The following is a 23,201-nucleotide window of genomic DNA, read 5'->3' on the forward strand; positions in this document are numbered from 1 at the left end:
TATTGAGGTGGATCGAGTAGTTGAAATATGAAACAAGAAAGGAGTTGGAAGAAATGAAAGATAGGTTGCAATATATATAATTGTATGTATATATCTCTACTTTAATAAAAAGTATATTTTTATTAAAAATATGATATCTTCGTTTTTTTTCATTAATGAAACCTTTACTTTTAAGATATATGTTTGTTACCGATATATTTGTATACATAGGTATTAAGTATATATAAAATAACTTTAAAATAAATTTTAAAATAAAATATGCAATGTATAATATATTGTATTTTTCATTATATTTTCTTTTGTTTATCTTGCATAATATTTGTTCTTATATTTTTATAGTCATAGTAACATGTGTATTTTATATTTTTTCGATTTTTGCTTTCTTTCCTTATTTTTCAGTGTATTAGAAATAATACATTTATCATTTTTATTAAATTTTGATTAACTAAACGTAAAAATAAATTGGGCAGATAGAGAGTAAAAATGCAAGTGAGATTGAAATCCAGATGGCACTGCAATTTGGATTTTTCTGACGCGCATGCGCACCCAATTTTTTTGGACACCGACATCAAAGTTGCCGACAGAAAGCTTCGCTACTGTATACTGTGCTAGTAGTGTCACTAGTGTCGCACGAGCAATATACATTTATGGGTTGTCTCACACAGTGCGATAAAGTCATTGAAACAATCTTTACAGTATTATTTAGTCGAAAAGAAGTAGATGTCAGTATGACTTCCTAATAAAGTTTCAATATCACTTTTGCACATTAACGAAACTAATTTGTGATTCGATTGACGTATAAATTGTACTTATAGTTTGATGATACTTTGTTTAAGAAAATTTGTATGAAATTAACACATCGGTAAGCACGACAAAAATTGAGTGTTTTACGTTAAAAATTGTTAGGTGAATCATACTATTTTGCATTAATTGTCACACTCTTTGACAATCAAATGTTTTTTATCCATTTAATCAGAACTATTAAAATTCAAGTATGTGTATATATTTAAAAGCATTACCGAATGACTGATAGAAATTATTGCGACATTGTTTTTAATTTTCGTCTGTTTTTCGTACAATTACTTAATTTCTTTTTGTTATAATACATAAGCACAATAAATATGATTATGCATGTATATTGTGTATTTGTTTATCATTTCATTTTTTGATCTAACTACATATATTTTATAAACGATATTAATGTATTATAGATGGATTTATAGATGTGTCAAGTGTACTAGCGTACGAATTTAAAGGTTACAAAGACATCCTAATTCAAAAGTAATGGCGAATACAGGGGTTTTACCGTTTGTACGGGGAGTTGATTTTAGTAGCAATGACTTTGGCGTAAGTATGGCTCTGTCTATCTCTCTCTCTCTTTAGAAAAGTTAATTTCTGAGAATTTATATTTTTGCTTTTTATTATAGGGAGGCAAATTTCCAGAATCTGTACGTTTAATGACTGGTATACAATGGATGAAATTGAATGAAACCAACTTGACGGAGATACCAGAGGAAATGGGAAAATTGTTGAAGCTGGTAAAGCTGCTTGCGTACGGATATTTATTTTTTAAGCGTGCACAAAGTTCAGGATGAAGCTATTGTAATCGAGGTTCTTATTGATGGATAAACAAGATGTGAGTGGTAAAAATTAAAATTTCCTCCTTTCCAAAAATAGGAACACCTTTCGCTAGTCAAAAATAAACTGGAACGCTTATATGGAGAATTAACAGAACTTTGTTGTCTTCGGACATTAAACATAAGGCGCAATATCATTAAATCAAGTGGCATACCAGCAGAATTGTTTCATCTTGAAGAACTGACCACATTGGACTTGAGTCACAATAACTTAAAGGAAATACCAGAAGGATTGGAGCGAGCACGTTCTTTATTAAATTTGAATTTGAGTTATAATCAGTAAGTATTATATGCTTTTATTGTTTAAGTTGTTAGAGTTACGTACAATTAAAAATTGCAATTGATTGTGATCTTTTCAGCATTGATACAATTCCTAATACACTGTTCATTCATCTAACTGATTTACTATTCCTGGATCTTAGTAACAATAAATTGGAAACACTGCCTCCACAAACCCGTCGTTTAGCAAATCTACAGACTTTAAATTTGAATCATAATCCATTGGGACATTTTCAGTTAAGGTATGTACTGAAAATAAGGCATATAATAAACTAAATTGTAACTGTCGAATTCCGAATGAGGTTACTAATTCCCAATTATTTTTTTCAGACAATTACCATCTCTGATGAATTTAGCAGCCCTACAGATGCGTGACACACAGAGAACATTGAATAACATCCCTTCAAGCTTAGAGACACTGACAAATCTACAAGAACTTGATTTATCAGAAAACAACTTACCTCGAGTGCCAGATGCGCTCTATTCCTTATTGAATCTACGTCGTTTGAATTTAAGTGATAATCAAATAACAGAACTGTCTACGGCAATTGGTAATTTTGCTCATCATATCACCGATTTTATAATTCTGGGCTATCTTGTGTGCCCAATTTGATTCAAATATATCATTGTTTTCGTTTTAGAACTTTGGACTAAATTGGAGACATTAAACATTTGTCGCAATAAGTTGTCTACTATACCTGCCTCCTTATGTAAAATTGTTACTCTCAGAAGATTATATTTGAACGACAATCAATTAGATTTTGAAGGAATTCCTTCAGGTATTGGTAAACTGTCATCGTTACAAGTATTTTCAGCGGCTAATAATCGTTTGGAAATGATACCTGAAGGCTTATGCAGGTACGTTAACCTCTTTATTCATTCTTATAGATTGTATTTAAAACGTGTTGATAAGTAAGTAATGAAGAAAAGATACAACTTTTTCTGATCACCACGAATGTACTTAGTCAGTGCTATGAACGTCTATGTTTTTTTCCAGATGCGGATCGTTGAAGAAATTAATATTATCGTCCAATCGGTTGATTACCGTACCAGATGCAATTCATCTACTTACAGATTTAGAGCAACTGGATTTAAGGGATAATCCAAATTTGGTAATGCCACCAAAACCGATGGAAGTTCAAAAGGGTTCTGGCATTGAGTTTTATAATATTGACTTTTCTCTACAACATCAATTACGACTTGCTGGTGCTAATATACCTGCACCAATTCAAACTGCTGGTAAATTCATTCTTATTTCACTCATTGAGTAGCTATAAATAATTATTTGTGATCTGTATTTTTTTTTCTGTTCGAGATTATTTTATATTTTGTAGGACCATTTTATGTTTTTTAGGTAGTAAAGATCCGATAGCTCGCAAACTGAGACTTAGAAGAAGACGAGATCAGGAAGAAGCTGACCAAGATCAGGCCAAGATATTGAAGGTATGTTACGTTGTCAGTTTTGTTTTGTATCACAGGGATGGAAAAAATTGGTAAGAGTAGGAAAATAAGCTTAGTTGGATTAAATTCTGATTTTCCTCTAAAATTTTATTTCTTAGGGTATGAAGGATATTGCAAAGGAGAAAAACAAAGACAAAGAATGCGAAGAATCTAAAGCAGAATCATTGAAGTAGGCACAAAATATGCACTATAAGAATTCGTTATTCAGTTCATCGTTTGAGAACTTACAGTATCTTTTATCTTTTCTTTTTCCCTCCTTTTTGTCTTGTTTCCTGTTTCAAGACCAAAACGGTGGGACGAAACTTTAGAAAAACCGCCATTGGATTACTCGGAGTTTTTTGACGAAGATGCTGGTCAAGTTCCTGGTTTATCAGTATGGGAAATAGAAAATTTTTTACCCAACGAAATAGAAGAAGTTGCACATGGAAAGTTTTATGAAGGCGATTGTTACATCGTTTTAAAAACTGAAGTAGATGAGTCTGGATCTTTGGTTTGGGCCATTTATTTTTGGATCGGGGAAAAAGCTACGGTATGTTCACTACATTATAGGCGTTTTATACGATGGACAAATCAGATAAAATATATCAGTGTTACCAGTTATTCTCTTTAAAAACCGTTACAATTGTCGACTTGTTAATAAGTAAGGTAGAATAAATTTTCTTGCCGGGGGGAGGAGGGGTGAATTTTCCGCTGGACAAACCTCTTCCATTTTTTGTAAATGAAGATTATTCAAACAAACCATGGCACGTGCTGTTCAAACAATCGAATAACTTTTGAAGTAATTTATGTATTAATATTAAACAAAGGAAACTAAAACTTCTTAGATAAACAAGTTCTACTACATATATATATTTTGTGCAAATTTAATGCGCATGTATGCATATTGTGTATAAATATAACAAAATTTGATTTATCTGAAAAAGATATGGAATTACATTTAAACAAACATTACGGAATTATGCACTCGAAATGATTATCTTCCTTGTCCTATCTAATATAAAATAACTTTAACGATAATAAAGACACGATATCTGCATCGATTACAAAGAAAACTGCTTGTAACACTATACATGGTATATTTTAAATAATTGAACTAAAATCGAACAAAAAAATGCTTTAATAGACACTATTCACTTTAATGCAATTTTTCGTTATATTTACAGCTTGATAAAAGGGCTTGCGCTGCAATTCACGCTGTAAATCTACGAAATTATTTAGGCGCGCAGTGTCGTACTATCAGAGAAGAGCAAGGCGAAGAATCAGATGAGTTTCTAATGTTATTTGAATCTGGTATTACATACATCGAAGGGGGACGTACCTCGTCTGGTTTTTATACAGTTGAAGACACGGTTTGTATTATACTTTAAGTGTTCTACAGAATGTTCATTTGGAAACTGTTCACTTATATGTCATAAAAAAACGCATTTTTAGGAAAAATGTTAAATACCAAAATTTCATGACCTTAATATAATGTTTTTGTTGGATAGTTTCAACATTATTTGGAGGTCAAGTTTTTTTCATATAAGAACCTTTTTCTTTTAAAGACTTATTCTAAAAGAGAAAGCAAGGAACTTTTATGTTTAACATTTACTTTTTTATGAGTCTCTCTATTTAAAAAAAATATATTTAATAAGATGAAAAATTTTGTTTTATAATTGCTAATGTAGAAGGAAAAACAAATTATGTAATATGTAAACTAAACTTATTTAATTATTTGTAGTAATTATTAGATGCTAACGTAAATTAGATAGAAATTTCAGTTCTTAATGTAACCTTCTACTTTTATGCAATAATATGATCTATCTTCAAATTTACTTTTCACTTCTTTGAAAATTTCTTTTGTTATACTATTGCCAGATTAACAAAATTTGTTATTTTATTAAATACTTTTTTAACCTTTAAGTCACAATAACCACGTACCTAGATGTGGATCTAAGTAGATTGTGTGAACATTCCCTTTCTTAAATAAAAAAAATTCTTGAGTCAAAGTTTACATAGTCCTTGGATATATATTCTGTTATCGAATATATTTATAATATTATTGAAGCTATTTACAGTACTATAATTGCAGAGATGATTAAATGAATGCAAACTAATGTCCAAACAATAGTAACTATTTATTCAAATGCATTCTTTCAATTTGGTAATATGAATTTTGAAACTGGGTAACCAGACAACTTTGGGTACTGAATAACAACCAAAAGAAGTTGTATCTAAGAATTTCTTCCTCTTTTCTCTGCAAAATAAGTATTTGCAAGAAAAAAAAAAACAGGTTTCTATTTGTAAAAAGAAGTTGGCCTACAAATAACATTGAAAAGGTCTAACAAATAGTAAATAGTATAATTGTATTTTCTTTTTGAAATCATGAATCTTTGGCATTTAACATTTTGAAAAAATGTGTTGTTTTAAGATATTGAAGTAGGAAATTTTCAAATAAACACTACACGTATATGCTTTTTGTTAATTTGATAACATTGTTTTTATCCTTCATATTCGCATATCATTTTTAATCATTTGCATATTATTATAACGTAATATATTCGACGTGCTCGCTTTCGTATCAATTGACGCATAGCAGCCGTCGGTAACACGATTGTATAGGGTACATTCGGCTGGTGCTTCAATTCACTTAGAGCCAGTTCCTGTCTGTTTCGACTCCCTGGATTTAGGCTTCGTATTCGTCCTGGATACTGGTAACAAAATTTTCATATGGTATGGTAAAAAAGCGAAGAGTACATTGAAGTCGAAGGCAAGGTTAATGGCTGAGAAGATCAATAAAAATGAAAGAAAAAATAAGGCGGAGATTATAACAGAAATTATGAATTCAGAATCGGAAGACTTTCTATCGTGTTTAAATGTTAAAGATACTTCTAGCTTGTCACCGATCACTGTAAGTTACAGTTTCATTATTTGATTGCAATTACAAATCTAGGTAAATTTTCTCCCTATTTTTACTAATTCTTTTTACAGGAACACGTTGATCCAAATTTTGTACCACTCACACCACGTTTGTATCAAGTCCAACTTGGTATGGGTTATTTGGAATTGCCTCAAGTCGAAGTACCACATGGAAAATTAAACAACACACTTTTGAACAATCGTAATGTTTATATATTGGATTGTCACGTAGATGTTTATGTATGGTATGCATTCAGAACGTTTAATATTACTTATTTGTTGTAAAAATGATATAACTCAAAACTAATATTTTTTGGAAAACGAATGTGAACATTTTGAATTATAATACAAAAGTAGTGTTACAATAAAGTCATTCGGTGCAATGAATTTTGAAAAATTGTTTGTTCTGTATTAAAAATTGAAAAATAGTAAATTTATAGATGTCATTATTTGAAGCAAATAGGTGATATATAATCAAGAAATTTGGAATAATTTTTAAATTATAATATAGTACAGTTCAAGTAGTGCAAGTGTGTGTGTATATAGGTTCGGCAAAAAATCTACAAGACTGGTACGAGCAGCTGCTGTTAAGCTATCTCAGGAATTATTTAACATGATAGAGCGACCGGAATATGCTCTGGTAACTAGGTTGCAAGAAGGAACCGAGTCGCAGGTAAAAATCATGTGTATTTTATAAAAAAGTAAAAATAATTCGTTTAATTAAGCTTACTGGGTGAGAATTACGTGTAACTAAAATTTTTCAATTAGATTTTCAAATCTAAATTTGCTGGATGGGATGAAGTTATAGCAGTCGATTTCACTAGAACTGCGGAATCAGTCGCTAAAACTGGCGCGGATCTTACGAAATGGGCAAAACAACAAGAAACAAAGGTAGAATGAAAAAGATATGAAAATACGTGATTTTTAGTGTTGCTGAGATTATTTGCACAACATAAAATTATTCTTTACTTCAATATAAAAAAAAAACATTTTATTTTAATAGGCAGATTTAGCTGCGCTCTTTATGCCGAGACAACCACCTATGTCGTTTACTGAAGCTCAGCAACTTATGTCAGAATGGAACGATGATTTAGAAGGAATGGAAGCATTGGTTTTAGAAGGGAAAAAGTTTGTACGTTTACCGGAAGAAGAATTAGGACATTTCTATAGCGGTGATTGTTACGTGTTTTTATGTCGCTATTGGATGGTACGTAATGATCCTTTTTTTTGTACTTTTTTTTCATTGATTAGGAACTGAGTGGCGAATATTATACTAGTTGTGATATTTTTGTGTTTGATCACTTCAGCCATTAGACACAACAGAAAATGAAGATGGCGAAGAGCAGTTCGAAGAAGATTATCAATGTACAGTATATTTTTGGCAAGGCAGAGATGCAGGAAATATGGGATGGTTGACGTTTACGTTCAGGTAAAAATAAAATTTGAAAATTTCACTCATTTTCTTGATTGTAATTAACAATTAAAAAAATTATATTACATACATATGTGCATATCTAATGATGTGTATAGTTTGCAGAAAAAATTCAAATCGTTATTTGGTGAAAACTTAGAAGTCGTTAGAACGCATCAGCAGCAAGAAAATTTGAAATTTTTAGCGTACTTTAAAAGAAAGTTCATTATCCATCACGGTAAACGCAAGCAAGTTAAAACCTCTGGTAGTAACAAGGTCGAGTTTTATCACTTAAGGAGTAATGGAAGTGCATTGTGTACCAGATTGATACAAATACCAGCTGACTCAACACTCTTGAATTCTTCTTTCTGGTAAGAAAGTTTTAAATTTTAAATGTTATTGTTTTAATTCTTTTCTCCTTTCCAAATAATTGATACTTATATTGGATCATATGCACGTATACATAGCTACATCTTAAATGTGCCTTTTAATAATGATGATGAAACGGGAATAGTATACGCTTGGATTGGATCTAAAGCAGATAATGACGAAGCACGTTTGATTCAAGAAATAGCTGAAGAAATGTTTAATAATGTGAGTATTTAATTCTATTGCATGGTGTTTTAAACAAATATAATACATACAGTGAATAATCTTATTTGTGTTTGTAAAATGATTAACAGCCATGGATAAGTTTGCAAGTTTTGAATGAAGGTGAAGAACCAGATAATTTCTTTTGGGTGGCTCTTGGTGGAAAGAGGCCGTACGATACTGATGCGGAATATATGAACTATACTAGATTGTTTAGATGTTCAAATGAGAAAGGATATTTCACGATTAGTGAGAAGTGCACCGATTTCTGTCAAGTATATCAAATACAAATTTATTAGTTTATATTTTGTTGAATGTGCCTGTGTAAAATTATGCAAGCCGTAGATGAAAGCGTTGTATGTGTGAGAAAGAGATTATTCATTATTTTATTTACTTTGAAATTATTTAAGAAATATGGATATTCAAAGTTGACAATTTTCATTGATTTTTTTACTTCATTTTCTTTTTATTTTAAATGTAAATGATAAACCTTTTAAGCTAAATTTCTATCTTATTTGTGTAATCAATTTTGCATTGAAAAAATGTTAACAAGATTTTTAACTTATAAATTTTATTCCTTTTTTGAATTTAAACAAATTGAAAAAATGTCTATTCAAGTGATCTTTTCCACCCATTTTTTAATTTTTTAATTTGTAGTTTCTTCAGAATTGTAGTTAAATTTTGCCGATAATGATTACGGGTCACAATTAAAAAAATTTAAAGAAAAAAGATGGTATGGTTAAATGATAACCATCATGATGCACTTAGCGTTAGAATTTATTCTCAATCAATCAGTTCTTTCATACTTGTACGATACTTTCATTTTTATCCTGTATAAAACAAACTCCTAATCAATTGATATTGTTCTAGGATGATTTAGCAGATGACGATATAATGATACTTGATAATGGTGAACAAGTATTCTTATGGTTGGGAAGTCGCTGTTCAGAAGTAGAAATTAAGTTGGCATATAAATCTGCTCAGGTAAAAATGTTAAATATAGTAAAAAATATGCGATTTCTGCAATTTTTTGATGAAACAGTTAGTACAACTATAATATATATATTTAAAGAGATTACAAAAGAAATTTACATGAATTTTTAGGTATATATTCAGCATTTACGAGTGAAGCAGCCAGATAGACCACGCAAATTATTTCTAACTGCAAAGGGAAAAGAATCAAGAAGATTCACTAAATGTTTTCATGGCTGGAGTTCGCACAAAAGACCACCTCAGTAAAATATTTAATATACTATTTAATTTTTTGCAATTCTAGTATCATTTATACTAATATATGGTCAAAAATCTATATTGAAGTGTCGATGATAAATTTTATTATATTCATTAAATAAAAAAGTCAGTTGACTTTCTACAATAATTCTAAGAATATTGTAATTCTTGAAAACTATAAATATCTAAAATCTTGCTTGAACAATGTTAATAATATAAATATTCTTTGTACTTTTTTTGTTTTTCTATGAGTTTATTTTTTCAATTTTATTGAAGCATCATTTACAAAATTAATATGTGCGTTTACGTATCGAAATACATCGTATGCGCGGTATAAAAGAATATATCTATCTATATATAGACGTGTATATACATAAGCTATGTGCCTTTTGTGAGAAAAGATAGATACATATATGGATTAAGTTTCAAGTTTTTCTGTAAATAAACCTATGAAAATCAAAACTGTATATGTATTAAATGTACAAATGAACAGTCGAAATTTTGTTGAGTATGAGTAGTATAAAAAGTGAGTAGCATTTAATTTAATGGGAAAAGCAAGCATACAATAAAGAAACATAATTATTTAGAAATTTTTCTGTCTCATTATCTTTGTTAATTTTTTTAATATGTGGCAAAAATCAATATTTTAAATAATTTCTTCTTATACGTATAACCTGCTGGATTTGTGTAGTTTTCGAGAGAACTGCAAAAAATTGCTACTACAAACAATAAACTTTGCCTATAAATGCGCCAGTATTGGTTGTCAGCTGCTTCACAGTTTACCTCTCATTTATAGATTATATAAACCGAGTTTATGTGAGATACATTTGAAATGAAAGAACACCTCATGCGCTCCTGCATGCAAGGCTGTAATTTATAACAAGCTTGAAGAATAACTCGATGCTAATCCAATACTTATTAAGTTAAATTAATTAGTTGTATTAATTAGATATATTAATGTTGACTATATAGTGGCTGGTCACATACATAACAAACATATTTTACAGCCTTGTACATACTGCAGCGCACATGGGTTTAAACTGAATCAAATATAATAATAAAAAGATAAGTTATAAAGAGGCAAAATTCATTGCAGTGGTAGAATATATATTGAGAGGTATTCATGCAGAATATCATCTAAAATAAATATGAAAAACTTAAATTGAATAGATTTCATAAGACTAGCTTAAATTTTTATGTGAAGAGGAATGCATACTGATAACAGGCTAATCGTCATCGTCGTCATCAGAAGGTATAAAAAGTTCCTTTTCTTCAAGAAAATTAGCCATCATTTTGCTTAGAGTAGTTCCAATAATTAGTCCTGTGGTCACACTGCAGATAACACCCAGAAAACCAAAACGCGTTCTCTTTGGTTCTGGTAAAATAGCACCCGAAGGTGTCGTTGTTCTTGAACGATGATGGATTTTCATTTCTCCACTAATTTTCTTTAAGCTATTAGCAATTTGCCGTGCAGCCAAGGTACGTTGCAGTGCCATTCTCCGTTAAAAGTCTTAACTGTGTTATTAGTATAACCACTAAAAACAGTGATAAAAGTATATCGTCTATAAAAAATTATCCTAAGGGAAAACACAAATATCTAATATAAACATACATAGACAATGTACGTATCTATATACAAATACGTACACTTGGCACAAAATTAATTCTTGTTTAAATATATCTACTGTTGGTTGGAAGACAGAAAAAATTGTAACGTCAATAGATACAAACTGAACGCGCTGAATTCGAAATATTAGTTAAAACACTCATTAATAGAAGCACACACCGTATTCCGATTACGGTATGCCGAGATTTAATATCGGCAATCAACAACAATTATGACATGCAATCGCTTGAACAAACTCTGTGAAGTCCATAACCAAACAGGCAGGGTCTGATCACTTTCCTGGTTCCAAATTTTGTACTTGCGCATGCGTTTGTTGTAGAATCTATAAACGGGAGCATGATTTCAACCCTCCCCATAATTCACACTTATGTTAGCTTTTGCCAAATAAATATCTACGTGCCATTATTGTTTAGTTGGAAATTACTAGGGGTATCTACAGGATGTTCCGTTTAAGTTAGTATTTAAGTTAGTCATAACGATTAACGTTGAAAAAAATTATTTGATATAAAGGGGCACATTATGTATATGGTAAAGCCGTCCTAGATTCCGCTTCAAAGCGTCAAAGCGTTAATACGCTTCGACAGTGCCGATGAACGTACGTTTGCAGAGCTTGTAAATAAAAACATAGGAAGAATAGTTATTTATTGTTATGAAATACTACTACATACATTTAATATGCATATTTATGCTTGCATAGGTTGCGTACCTCCAACAACTAGGCGGTTTTAGTGCGAAGGAAGCAAAGTACAGCTATGAAAGAGACATTGCACGAAACAATTTCGCCGCATCTCTCCTGGTACGGCAAGGAAAGGGACAAATTGGACAGGCGATTGACATTTGCAATATACAGTACGTATTAATTTTCCTTCGTATTCATATCTATTGTTTCCATGTTTTATTGCAAGTAATGCATGTTCACTACTTTTAATTATTTTGCAAAGCCTACCAGGAGGGAATTTCAAGAATACGCGCGGCTGGCTCTGCGAGCTTGCAAGGAAAGATATAGAAAAAGAGGGGAAAGGCATGGACCAGGTACTGCAGTCCATTTTTGGAACCGAGACGAAGCTGACGCCAAAGAATTTTAAGAGGTACATTTTATTTCTAAACGAAAGTACTCTCAATAGCGTAACATTTTTTTAAATAACATATCATATTTCACTGTTTTGTAGGAAAGCAAAACCTAATATATATATATATATATATATATATTCGACGAATATTTATTAATTATATCTTTATTATTGTCTATTAGTTATATCTTTATTATTGTTTATTAGTTATATCTTTTAATTTTATAGTTTAAAATACATATATGATAATAAGAAGTAAAACCTTTTTTTGCATCCGTCTCACATTCTACAGTAAAACATTTGCATGATTACTTTACATAAAAGCACTGTACAGGGATGATAAAAAAAAGGAATCGCGAAGCAGGATGGAAATGAAAGAATAAAGAATTGAAGTGAATTGTCTTCATTCCATTGTATTTTATATATCTCTTTTATAATTCCTACAAACAGTAAAACCATGGCATATATATATATAATAATATTTCTATTACTCCGTTAAGAATTTTTTATTTTTTTTCCTTTGGTCGACTTTTTAATTACAGAATCAACTTTGTGCTACAGACGCAATTAACTAGCTATTTTTGAACTTTAATTCTTCTAAATGCAGGGAATAGGGTCTTAAAGATTGCTTTGAAATTTATAAAGATTCGCATTTTTAGTGCCTTAATTCAATGCCTATGACGTGCCATAAACCTAGTAGGTTTAAGTGGCTGCTTCGGTTTTTAATATGTAAGATTGTACAAGTGTAAAATAATCAGTATTAAATTAAGTATTAAACTAAACATTAACCAAACTATTAAACTATTCAATCAACACAAAAAAAGTCATCTTCAGCATTTCAACCGAGCAATTACACCAGGCGAAGTTAGGGATGTAACAGGATGAATTTTTATTTCATAAGTAATTATTATTTTATAATTTTATTTTATAAGTAATATTTTATTTTATAAATAATATTTTTATTTTATGACGAGTTGAAAAAAATATATATATGGCTTTCTCAATAATCATAAATATTGGAAAACAATTATCAAAATGTCTATCAATATTCATGTGTTGAATATCTACTGATATCTAACGATTTTAATTTGTATGAAAACACAGGTTCCCCGTTAGCAAATGTATATTAATTAAACAAAACGCCACTGCTGAGAAGATTCATAAATGGAACGATGACACGCGTGTCACGCTGGTGCCGACGCTGTGCGATTCACACGGTGTATACGCTGGTGACTAGAACCGTGTTGGTGTCACATAAAATGTTCTAAAGTGACTTAAAAAAATGTGAGTGAGCAATTGTTCATTCGACTCTTTATTTAATGTTTGAAATATAAAGTTTATTACAATATCGCAACGACTCTTATGTAGAGTTTCACAGTATAGACCGAAGGATTAATCAAGACTATATTAGAGTTTCATTTGAGAGTCTATGCTGGTTTTCTTGTCCAGATTTTATAAACATTTCTCAACAGAATAATTATTATTTTATCATAATTTAAATCACCTTTTTCTTTCATTTATTATCAATTCGTAAAATGATTTAGATAAATATAATTGTTGAATTTTCTTTCAAATAGTCACAATTAGAATTAACCAATCAAGAACACGATTTGCGATGTGCGGACAGATTTTCGTCGATTTCTTCTTTCTCGTCGAACCTTCTTCGCGAGTGCATCCCCTGTCATAAAGTCCATTTCATTTTATGAAATATCAAGTTGTATTATGTGCTTAACGTCAATTTTGCGTTACAAACGTTAAGAAAAGAAACAAAGTACGTAAGTAACATGATTTTATACTTATTCACGCAAATTGTTCAACATTTCGAGGCGTCATAGCTGGCGATGGCGTCACTTTTTATCCTTGCCCTAAATTTTTATTTTTAAGTTAATTAAACAGTGTTTGAGCGGTTAAAATATGAAGAAAAAGTTGAAATGTAGTTGTTAGAACATGTTGTGCTAGTTTGTCATGTAAATTCCTGACTAATTTAAAAAAAAATCCAAGTTGAAGTATTTCGTCTTTTCAACTCGTAGCTTTTTCTATAATATTCGCAATAGAGTCATATAAATGATAAAATGACATAAATAGTTGCGTTGTACATCATAGTATATATATATATATATATATATTTAATTTGTTTTTTGGTATACCATACGTGAAAATGTATTACTTGTAATATATATATGTAATATGTATATTGTAATATACATATATATGCTTTTGCTAAATTATACATTCTATAATACGTAATATTTTATTTTTAATGGCTAAAATTATTCAAAACTTTCTATAACATCACATTTTGATCTATATATGGTATTTTTTTTATATATAATTGATTATTTTTCTTTGGTGAAGAAAAATAATTTTATTTCGTTAATTTGCAATAATCCTTATGATAGCCATAATGGATCAGACATTTTTGACCAATCATGTTCAAGCTTTCAAAGCTCTTGTAGACTAGTCCAAATTTTCGTACTGATAGCGCCTCTTTTCGTTCTTCCTCAATTTTGGCATTTTCAAATTAAATAAAACGTATTTGAGTAGTTAAATTGTTACAAAAGTGTGAAAATATATAAATAATTATTCAACATTCGAGAATGAATCGTGATAGTTTGTGATATAAATTTCCAACAAAATACCGAGAAATGTAAGTTGAAATATTCCTTCTTTCTGATAGTTGAATTTCGTCTTGAAAAAAAGAGATTTATTGCAATAATTTCGTTCTTACGACAAGAATCAGAGTATTTCAGTATATAATGTATTGTAATAGTCGCAATTAACACCATAAAGATAATATTTTTTCCTTTCCATAGTTGAAGTTTGCATTGAAAGAAATTTATTGCAATAAATTCCTTTTTACGACAAAAATTGGAGTATTCCAGTACATAATGTATTACAATATTTGCAATTAACTTCGTATAGATAATAAAATAATGTGTAGAGTGAAATATTATATATGTTATATGTGTTCTACACGTAGATATACATATACGATAGGACAGTACAAATGTTTCTGTGCAAATTATGTAGGAGAATGTCACAAATCATAACACAACAGTGCTTTTTTTCTGAGAAAAGTTCGCACGAGAATTTATCTAGAACTCTTATTTTGAAAACGTGTTTTTTGTAGTAGATTTTCAATTATCTGATTTATTTACAGTTGAAGTAGATAATGAAATACCAAGGCCACGGAATGAAACGTAGCAACGTAGTTCAGAAACTACGTTCGAGCGCCTTCGATCTCGCTCGGATGTTTTCGGTCTCGCTCGGACGCCTGTGGGACGTGCTGTGTGTGACACCGGCAGTCAGTTCGCGTCGTCGTCGACTGCTGGTAAGGCGTGTTGTTGTTTGTTGTCGGTAAAACTTCTCGAGGTACGTTCACACGCTTGCTTATCAACTGCGTAGTATTCTCAATTACGATTCTATTATACTTTTGTTCTATTACTAACTTTGTTTAATCATTGCATACTTGCTTAATTATTTATTGAACATTATTATTATAAATATGAATATATCTTTGATTTTTCTTTTTTGCTTTTCTTTTTATTATGCGTTTCATTATTCATAGTTGTCCATAGACTTTGTTTGAATTTTGAAAATATGATTTATTAACTCGTTTATTATAAAATGTTAATATAATTAATTTTACATTTGTATATATATTTTAATTGTTTTGTTTTGTTTTGATACAGATTTTTAATCAGTTATATCTTACAAACGATGGATATAATGAGTAACAACGATCATAATCAATGGTACAACAACAGTTATTGATGTCTTTCATGGAGAGTGGGTAATATTGCTGAAAGAGCTGTAATCCAAAGACCATAAAAACGTTCAACGTATCGTATAAATTTATATTACCTTTTTATCGGTTATATATAATTTGGTATATAATTCATGATGAACACATGATGTATGCCATAAGTAATAATTTATTTGTTTAATAATCATACTCGCAAGTATTTTTGAATCTTTATAACATATAATATAGCTCATTAATTAGGAATATTAATTATGCTTTAAATTTTCATACCAAATAATCATATAGAATTTTTATATGTATATCAAGTATGAATTCTTAAGGTGTTTATAAATAGCTTAAAATATTTGGATATATTTTACAATATATTCAAACTTTATAATCTCTCTCTATATATATACTTGCATAGTTCAATAACTTAAAAAGGAAGTAATATTCTATTGAACAAATGCTCGATCAGGAAAAGATGAAGAATAATAGGAAAGTAAATTGTGTGTTGTTTTTATTTACCCCTTGTTCCCCCACTAACAATGTTTTTTTTCAGAAAATTTTAATGACTGCGCATAATGCGGTCGATAGAGTCAGTGTTTGTTGCGGTGAATAGTTTTAGTATTTCTTAGAGTAGAGCTGCTCTAATTACAATTGCATTCATTTTTTTGTAATAATCATATGTGAATGAGTAGAGTCGGTATTTGTTTCGTAAATGGCAACAGTATAATAGTCTTTTATTTATATATTTTTTATTCTTAATTTTTTTTTAAATACCTGATGCCACGGTATTAGAGTCCTATGGCTGTTTATCTAAAGGATCTAGCTGTGCTTCAAAAGCCAAAAATGTAAGTATCTCTCGTACTGTACTTACAATACAATTTCAAATTTGTTAAACCTTTAATCTTTTTGGTTACAAAATTAATGTAATTCGGATTAAGTTATTGTAATCAATTACAAAATTAATTACAATAAAAGGAATTAATATACAAACATTTTAACAAGGACTTTTAAAGGCCAAATTATAATAACGTGGTTTCTGTTTAAGTTTTTTTCAGTTACTTCTACTATGGATTTGGCTGCCACTTCAACATCGAGGCTTCAGCATCTCCTGATGACTTCGTGGAGTCTTCAGCATCTCTGATGACTCCTCTCAGGTGCCACCATCATCTCTGATGACTTCTGCCTGAGTTACTCTACTCATAGTTCGGTGAGTCGCATGCATTTAAGTTCCTTTGGTCACCCAATCATGTCGTAGGACGAAAGGGCCAAATCGGCACGGGTGACTGGTTGTAATTACGTAAATTTATTTGATGAGCATAGTGACCATGAATATACAATGGATATACCCATGAGTAGTAATATTTATTTTATGTGTGTCATTTATTAGGCCAGGCTAGGTCCTCTTGCATTTTGCGGTTTTGAATGCCATAATCAGTAGTAATACTTGATAATTATTAAATGAATAAGTAAGAATATTATAACAGTTATATTAGATATGAATATATATAAAAATGCAATATTCTTATGAATATTAACAATTATATACATCTATGTATATGTAGTAATAATATATTTTATGGGCAAATAAGTAATATTGAAAACTGCTTTGTCTTGCTGTATATAGTGGTGAAATCGGATATCCTCCGACTTCGTTTCTGCAATAATTATAATTATTGTGCAATAATTTTGACAAAGTGCATCAGTATTGATACAATGATATGTAATACTTACTATTTAATATATTTAATATGATAGGAACTATTGAATTTGTATTTATTGCAAATTGAATGCATAAAATAAATCATATATATGATAAATTATTTAATTAATCATATACATGTTAAATATCATATATATGGAATAGATTACAAACATATAATGTAGCTTTATATAATATTTATATAATATAGCTTTTGTTGTAATTAAAGTTTGATTGCCGAAACTATATCATATACATGTGCAAGAAGAAATTTCGCGACGAGTGTATTTCGAAATCGAAGCATCAAACTTGAATACTATTTCCATATTTTAGGATGACTGCTTTAGAATGACATTTATTACAGAATTATATACTGCTCTACAGTTAAATTGAATATTGTTCGAGGCAATGAGAGAGAAGCTTTCCAATTCCTTTTATCATTACAATGTACGGAATGCAAATGATCTACGGAATATTGATTTTAAATTTAATTATAATTTAAAGTTTAACCTTAACTTTAAATTTACTTTTAATTTAAAGTTTTACTTGAGTTTGAAATTTAATTTTCAATTTAAATTTAATTATTCTTATTAGTCAATAAATAAACATTGAGTTCATGGTCGAGTAACGTGGTGTTACCACTATAGCGTCCCAGTATTGGCCTCTACCCCGTTGCGTAAGATCCCCGTTTATTCCGACGGGCAGACGGGATGGTACGCCACCCTCACCAAGGGCTTTGGTAACAATGGACTGCGTACTTAGATTACTACACTGGGTTCATAGCCGGCTGATTGGGCGTATCCTAAGATACACAGATTCGTTCGATGTCTCAAATTTCACATTAAACATTCAAGTATAGGTAGAAATGCTTTACTGACACTGTACGCAATGGTCACTAGTATTCGTCAGTCGATTGCAGCCTTGGTACATACCCTTAGAGTGTGCGTGGTTGTATGAGAAGCTCGGATATCGGAGGCGACCCGGGGCGTTCTTTCTAGTATAGGATTTTTACGCCCGAGTGGCTAAGTGAGAGTTTCCGGAGGTTGGACGAATGTGTTGGTGTGAATCTTCTGCCATTTTTAAATATAGAGCTAGGTAGGTAGGTAGTTTATTTCTGGTATGTGTGATAGTGATAAGTAGGTAGGGCCGAGCAGATTGACCACACTGTCCGATCGGGCAGGCGCGTTTCTCGCGTGGTTCAACCTGTTTCAGGAAGTCAGATTTGAATAATTGACGGTATAGTTGGCGTGAACGGGGGATGCCGTTCGCCACTGGCTTTACTCGATCAATTTTTCGAATCGCCTCACGGTCGCGGTCGCGGTTTGGTCGAAATAAATGTGTTTTCTGCTCGAAGTTTAGCACGTTTGGGCGCACAATGATCCTTTACAATCGTTATTTGTCTGCGTATGTTGAGAAATTTCGCGATTTACATTTTTATTTCACCTTTGTATGTTAGTTTTTGGTTTGCGATCAGAGAATCTTGAGCTTAGATGTAAGTTTCAGGATTCTGGGTTTCAAGCCCGAAGAAAGAAGAGGCTACATGCCGAAGAGGCCCGGAGAAGAGGGCAACTACTAATGATTATGCATTCGGAGATAATTCTCGGAATGTAATGTCATTCTTTGTTACTACTTTGTCACTGTGCTCATATTTGTGTAGTAGTAGTATATTCTAGTCAGCAAAATGCTGGGCAAACCGCGGTTTCAATTGTAGCATTGCGTACAATTAATTACGGTTCCTGTTAGAGTTGCGAATAAATCCGAATATCGGTTGCATTAGAGTCGCGTTTAACTCCAGATCGTGATTTTTATTAGAATTACGTATTAATTAATGTATCACGTTTTGAATTAGAGTTGCATAGAAATGATAATCGTGATTGCTCTTTTAGCGTTGCGAATCATGAGATCGCGATTGTTTGCTGAATATATAATTATTATTTGCTAATATTTATCTCGCGAATAATGTTAAATTGTATTTGCTATTTTAATATGTACTAATAGTTTGTAATTAGTTTTATAATGTTGCGATTTACATATATCGCGAGTAATTTCATCTTCTTGTTTTCTATAGAAGTAATAGTTTTCAATTATTAAGTCTCTGAGTCTATTTAGTGTTGCGATAATGATTGACGTGATTCTGACGATAGTGTTACGATTAACGAAATGCCCAAATCTTCTACTTATTCTTTGGAAACATTATCCTGTGCAGTATCACCACCGTAGTCAAAAAAGCTACGTCGCACTAGGGTGCGATATCGCATCTATAAAATCTTCCATTTGCGCTATGGAAGTGTAATTTTGCATAAAGAGTCACTACAGTAGCCAAAGGCTTACATTGCACTGTGGTGACATTACACTTATGCAGATCACTATTTAAAAATCTCTTTTATTAGTGTTGCGTATTTAAATTATGGGTGTATTTAGCGTTATGAATTAAGTAAAGCGCCCTAAGGTGGCTGCTCGCACATTGCTTTCTCATAACACACTCCGCGATTAGATTTCAGATTTTCTTTATTTGATATTCAATGAATTAGTGTTGCGAATTCTGAAGAGCACTAATACGGTTGCTGTCGCGATTAATTTTGCTAATTTCTGTTTTAATAAATTATTATTGCAAGTATATTGAAACATTTATTGCGATTAATTTTGAGGTATTCTTTGTTTCACGTTTAATAAATTGATGATACTGAAAAGAAAGAATATTTCATTCGCGATATTTAATAACTATAATAATGAAAGACGATGGATTGGTTTCGTTTTTTCAATTCTTCATTTCATATCTTCTCTATTACTAAATAGATACTTTAGTTTTACAACCTTTCATTTAATGTTGATTTCTGATTGATATTTAAGCGTTCCATTGTGTGTTTTGTGTATCAGAATGCATAAGCAATAAAAATTGCAAATTATATTAAAATACAATTATCTAGGGATAAATGTTCTTTGGTTTTTACAACCTTTCATTTAATGTTGATTTCTGATTGATATTTAAGCGTTCCATTGTGTGTTTTGTGTATCAGAATGCATAAGCAATAAAAATTGCAAATTATATTAAAATACAGTTATCTAGGGATAAATGTTCTTTGGTTTTTACAATCTTTCATTTAATGTCGATTTCTGATTGATATTTAAACAATTCCATTGTATGTTTTGTACAATTAAAAAGCATTATTAAATTAGTAATATTTCATATTAGAAACGATTCTTTTCGAGCGAATCGAAATTTAATTTAACGAAAAGTAATAAGAAACGAGAGAGAATGGAATTTAGATTTTTGTTTTATTACCAACGTATATTATAACCAAACGTATTGTTTTTATTACATGTTACATACATTGTTTTTTATTATGCTATTTCAATAAAATGATGCTTTTTCATATTTGATTTATACTGTTTGTTCGTTAAATTTTTATACATTTACTAATCCGTATTACTAATCCATTGTATAACTTTGTTGCAACTTATAGCTTTGCAGAGACAACGTTCATTTGATTGACGACGACGTGAGTTTTACTGAGTCTAGAGTTGACGGTAAGACAGAGAAAGTTCTGTTGGTGTGCAAGTATTCTGTGTGAAGTGCCTGTGAGGTGCGAGGTCAGTAGAGTTCTGATATAACGATCTCTCTTCAAGATCGGAGCGGCGTGAAATTTTTAAAATGGACAGATAAAAGACCCCTGTGCATGCTAACCATTTCCAAATCTCACAATTGCGCCATTATTCGTGGCAAAGACGATAAATTAAAACCCGATACAGTTTTTTCTTACAACAGTGCGAAAAAGGGAGTTGACATATCCGACCAAATGTGTTTGTATTATAATAGTTTACAGAAAACAGTAAAATGGTACCGAAATGTTGTCGTGGAACTAATATGCGGGACCTCTTTAGTAAATGCGTGGTACATACACAGAAAGTGAGGAACCAAGCGTTATAAAATTTTAAAATTTAAAGAAAAAATTATTAATTATTTATTGAAGAGTGAGAACCCCCCTAGTGATGAACTAATAGTAAGACGGAGTAAACATTTTTTAAGTTCACACCAAGGATCCGCGAGGAAGATGAGGAAAAGATGCAAGGAATGTTACAAACGCTTAGTAAATTTAAAAGGTACACAGTACGCCACAAATAAAACTAAAAAAGTCATGACCTTTTGTAGCAGTTGTCCGGATAAGGCGGCACTTTGTTTAGAATGATTTAAAAAATTGCATCGGTAATATAAGTAGTTATATTTTGTTATATTTTATGTATTGATTATTATAAGTTATGTATTTTGTGTTAAATGTTTGATTATAAGGTAGAAATGTTAATGTATAATGTTAAATCAATAAAATAATATTTTATGCTACGTATTTTTTGATATACAAACGTGGCCCACCGATGATGCATGCCGTCGCACGGAACAATTTAGCATGGCCCATCGGTGATGCATGTCGTCCCACAGAACAATCTAGCATGGGCCACCTTTGGATCAGGCCGCCCAATGGAACAGACAAGCATGGGCCACCGGTGGGTCATGCTGGCGTCAACGTGTTAAACTAATATAACATGTGATGTGGTGACGTCACAATGTCCCTACCCCCTCGGGTCACCGATCACCACCCGTGCACGGAAAGCATTTGCGATAATTGCGGTGGCGATAGCCTGAAAGTTTGCGATAATGTAGCCTTCTTCGAGTCCCCTTTCTGGTCCCTTATCTCGCCAGCGGTAGGAAAGAGAAGAAGAGTCGCCGTCGAGAAAGACGTTTCTAAGGAGAAAGAAGACAGCACCTCCCAGGAGCGGCTGTGCGTTGAGGCAGCGTAAGAGACTTGACGGTGGAGAACTGTGGATTATATTTGGCCGAGGAGAAATGTCCCGGGTGGATGAAGACCAAAGAGGTCTTGCACCAACCCTGACTGCGAATCCGCCGTCCCAAACGGCGAAGAGTATTTCATAGGGCGTGAGAGAAATGTCCTTTCCCTCCTAGCCTCTAGAGCAGAGGAATCAGTCAAGTGATCTTACGATTAAAGGGATCGAGAAGACTCCAGAGACATCTGTCGTCATAGGAAGAAATGATCACCGAAATCTACCGATCAATGCCCCAAACAATACCGAAATGCACAGCCCACTCCACCGAGGAGCTCTGAGAAGGATCGCGGAAGTCGGAGGACCGCAAGCAGATCAGATTCTAGCGAGCGACAGTGCGAGCGAGTAGGAAAAATTAGTGAGCGACCAGCCGATTGGTAATAGAGTGAGTGAGAGATAGAGAGAGTCAGGAAAATCCCGTAAACAGCCAGGGGAAGATAACGTGAGTCCTTATCCACTGAAGCGTTTTCTTTTTTTTTTATTTTCTTTTCAACCTGTATTGCGTTCTTGTATCTTTTTCCGTAATTAGCGTGTACAAAGCACCTCTCTCGCGCGGTAAGTGTGTGGTGATTGAAAATCGCTTGGCGCGTTTATTCTGTGATTTGTGTCATTCCCGTGGCCCTTTTGGCCAGTCCGCGTCGAAGCAATAGAAAAAAAAGCCGTGACGTCAATATCCCGCGGCCGGTATGTGTGTTATCCTGCTAGCCG

General features: G+C 31.7%; 3 protein-coding genes across 5 annotated transcripts; 2 read left to right on the forward strand and 1 right to left on the reverse strand.

The window, feature by feature from the left end:
• Positions 1-1,211: 1,211 nt before the first annotated feature.
• Positions 1,212-10,061, forward strand: Flii (FLII actin remodeling protein). Of its 2 annotated transcripts, XM_076906402.1 has the most exons (22): positions 1,212-1,347; positions 1,428-1,538; positions 1,678-1,916; positions 1,997-2,158; positions 2,247-2,467; positions 2,558-2,774; positions 2,914-3,155; positions 3,271-3,359; positions 3,476-3,546; positions 3,660-3,906; positions 4,541-4,726; positions 5,956-6,267; positions 6,348-6,520; positions 6,822-6,948; positions 7,044-7,166; positions 7,279-7,482; positions 7,583-7,704; positions 7,806-8,057; positions 8,154-8,280; positions 8,370-8,552; positions 9,148-9,261; positions 9,382-10,061. In XM_076906402.1, the coding sequence occupies exons 1-22, from the start codon at positions 1,285-1,287 to the stop codon at positions 9,514-9,516; spliced, it is 3,720 nt and encodes a 1,239-aa protein (XP_076762517.1). In that variant the 5' UTR covers positions 1,212-1,284; the 3' UTR covers positions 9,517-10,061. The 2 variants fall into 2 exon arrangements, with proteins under 2 accessions (XP_076762517.1, XP_076762518.1); XM_076906403.1 differs by lacking the exons at positions 1,212-1,347; positions 1,428-1,538 and adding an exon at positions 1,565-1,636 and having other exon boundaries at positions 1,764-1,916; positions 5,956-6,265; positions 6,346-6,520.
• On the reverse strand, positions 7,916-11,300 carry Emre (Essential MCU regulator). Of its 2 annotated transcripts, XM_076906474.1 has the most exons (3): positions 11,155-11,300; positions 10,724-11,042; positions 7,916-8,054 (listed from the first exon to the last, which is right to left on the reverse strand). In XM_076906474.1, the coding sequence occupies exon 2, from the start codon at positions 11,001-11,003 to the stop codon at positions 10,734-10,736; it is 270 nt and encodes an 89-aa protein (XP_076762589.1). In that variant the 5' UTR covers positions 11,004-11,042; positions 11,155-11,300; the 3' UTR covers positions 7,916-8,054; positions 10,724-10,733. The 2 variants fall into 2 exon arrangements, with proteins under 2 accessions (XP_076762589.1, XP_076762588.1); XM_076906473.1 differs by lacking the exon at positions 7,916-8,054 and having other exon boundaries at positions 10,665-11,042; positions 11,155-11,299.
• Positions 11,301-20,730: 9,430 nt separating this feature from the next.
• LOC143430378 (uncharacterized) lies at positions 20,731-21,844 on the forward strand. Its single transcript, XM_076906615.1, has 4 exons — positions 20,731-20,763; positions 21,122-21,185; positions 21,285-21,538; positions 21,629-21,844. Exons 1-4 carry the CDS (start codon positions 20,731-20,733, stop codon positions 21,842-21,844), a joined length of 567 nt encoding a protein of 188 aa, XP_076762730.1.
• The last annotated feature ends 1,357 nt before the right edge of the window (positions 21,845-23,201 follow it).

This window comes from Xylocopa sonorina, chromosome 13 (assembly GCF_050948175.1).
Source record: "Xylocopa sonorina isolate GNS202 chromosome 13, iyXylSono1_principal, whole genome shotgun sequence".
In the NCBI taxonomy this organism is placed as follows: domain Eukaryota; kingdom Metazoa; phylum Arthropoda; class Insecta; order Hymenoptera; family Apidae; genus Xylocopa; species Xylocopa sonorina.

Excerpts from the sequence above, each read along its gene's own strand:
- Flii (XM_076906402.1), top strand. The coding sequence starts at position 1,285 with ATGGCGAATACAGGGGTTTTACCGTTTGTACGGGGAGTTGATTTTAGT. Across the intron at positions 2,159-2,246 it reads TTGGGACATTTTCAGTTAAG|ACAATTACCATCTCTGATGA; the intron begins GTATGTACTGAA and ends TATTTTTTTCAG. Across the intron at positions 8,281-8,369 it reads CTGAAGAAATGTTTAATAAT|CCATGGATAAGTTTGCAAGT; the intron begins GTGAGTATTTAA and ends AATGATTAACAG.
- Emre (XM_076906474.1), bottom strand. The coding sequence starts at position 11,003 with ATGGCACTGCAACGTACCTTGGCTGCACGGCAAATTGCTAATAGCTTA.
- LOC143430378 (XM_076906615.1), top strand. The coding sequence starts at position 20,731 with ATGTTCTTTGGTTTTTACAATCTTTCATTTAAT. Across the intron at positions 20,764-21,121 it reads TTTACAATCTTTCATTTAAT|CTTTGCAGAGACAACGTTCA; the intron begins GTCGATTTCTGA and ends TGCAACTTATAG. Across the intron at positions 21,539-21,628 it reads TAATATGCGGGACCTCTTTA|AGTGAGAACCCCCCTAGTGA; the intron begins GTAAATGCGTGG and ends TATTTATTGAAG.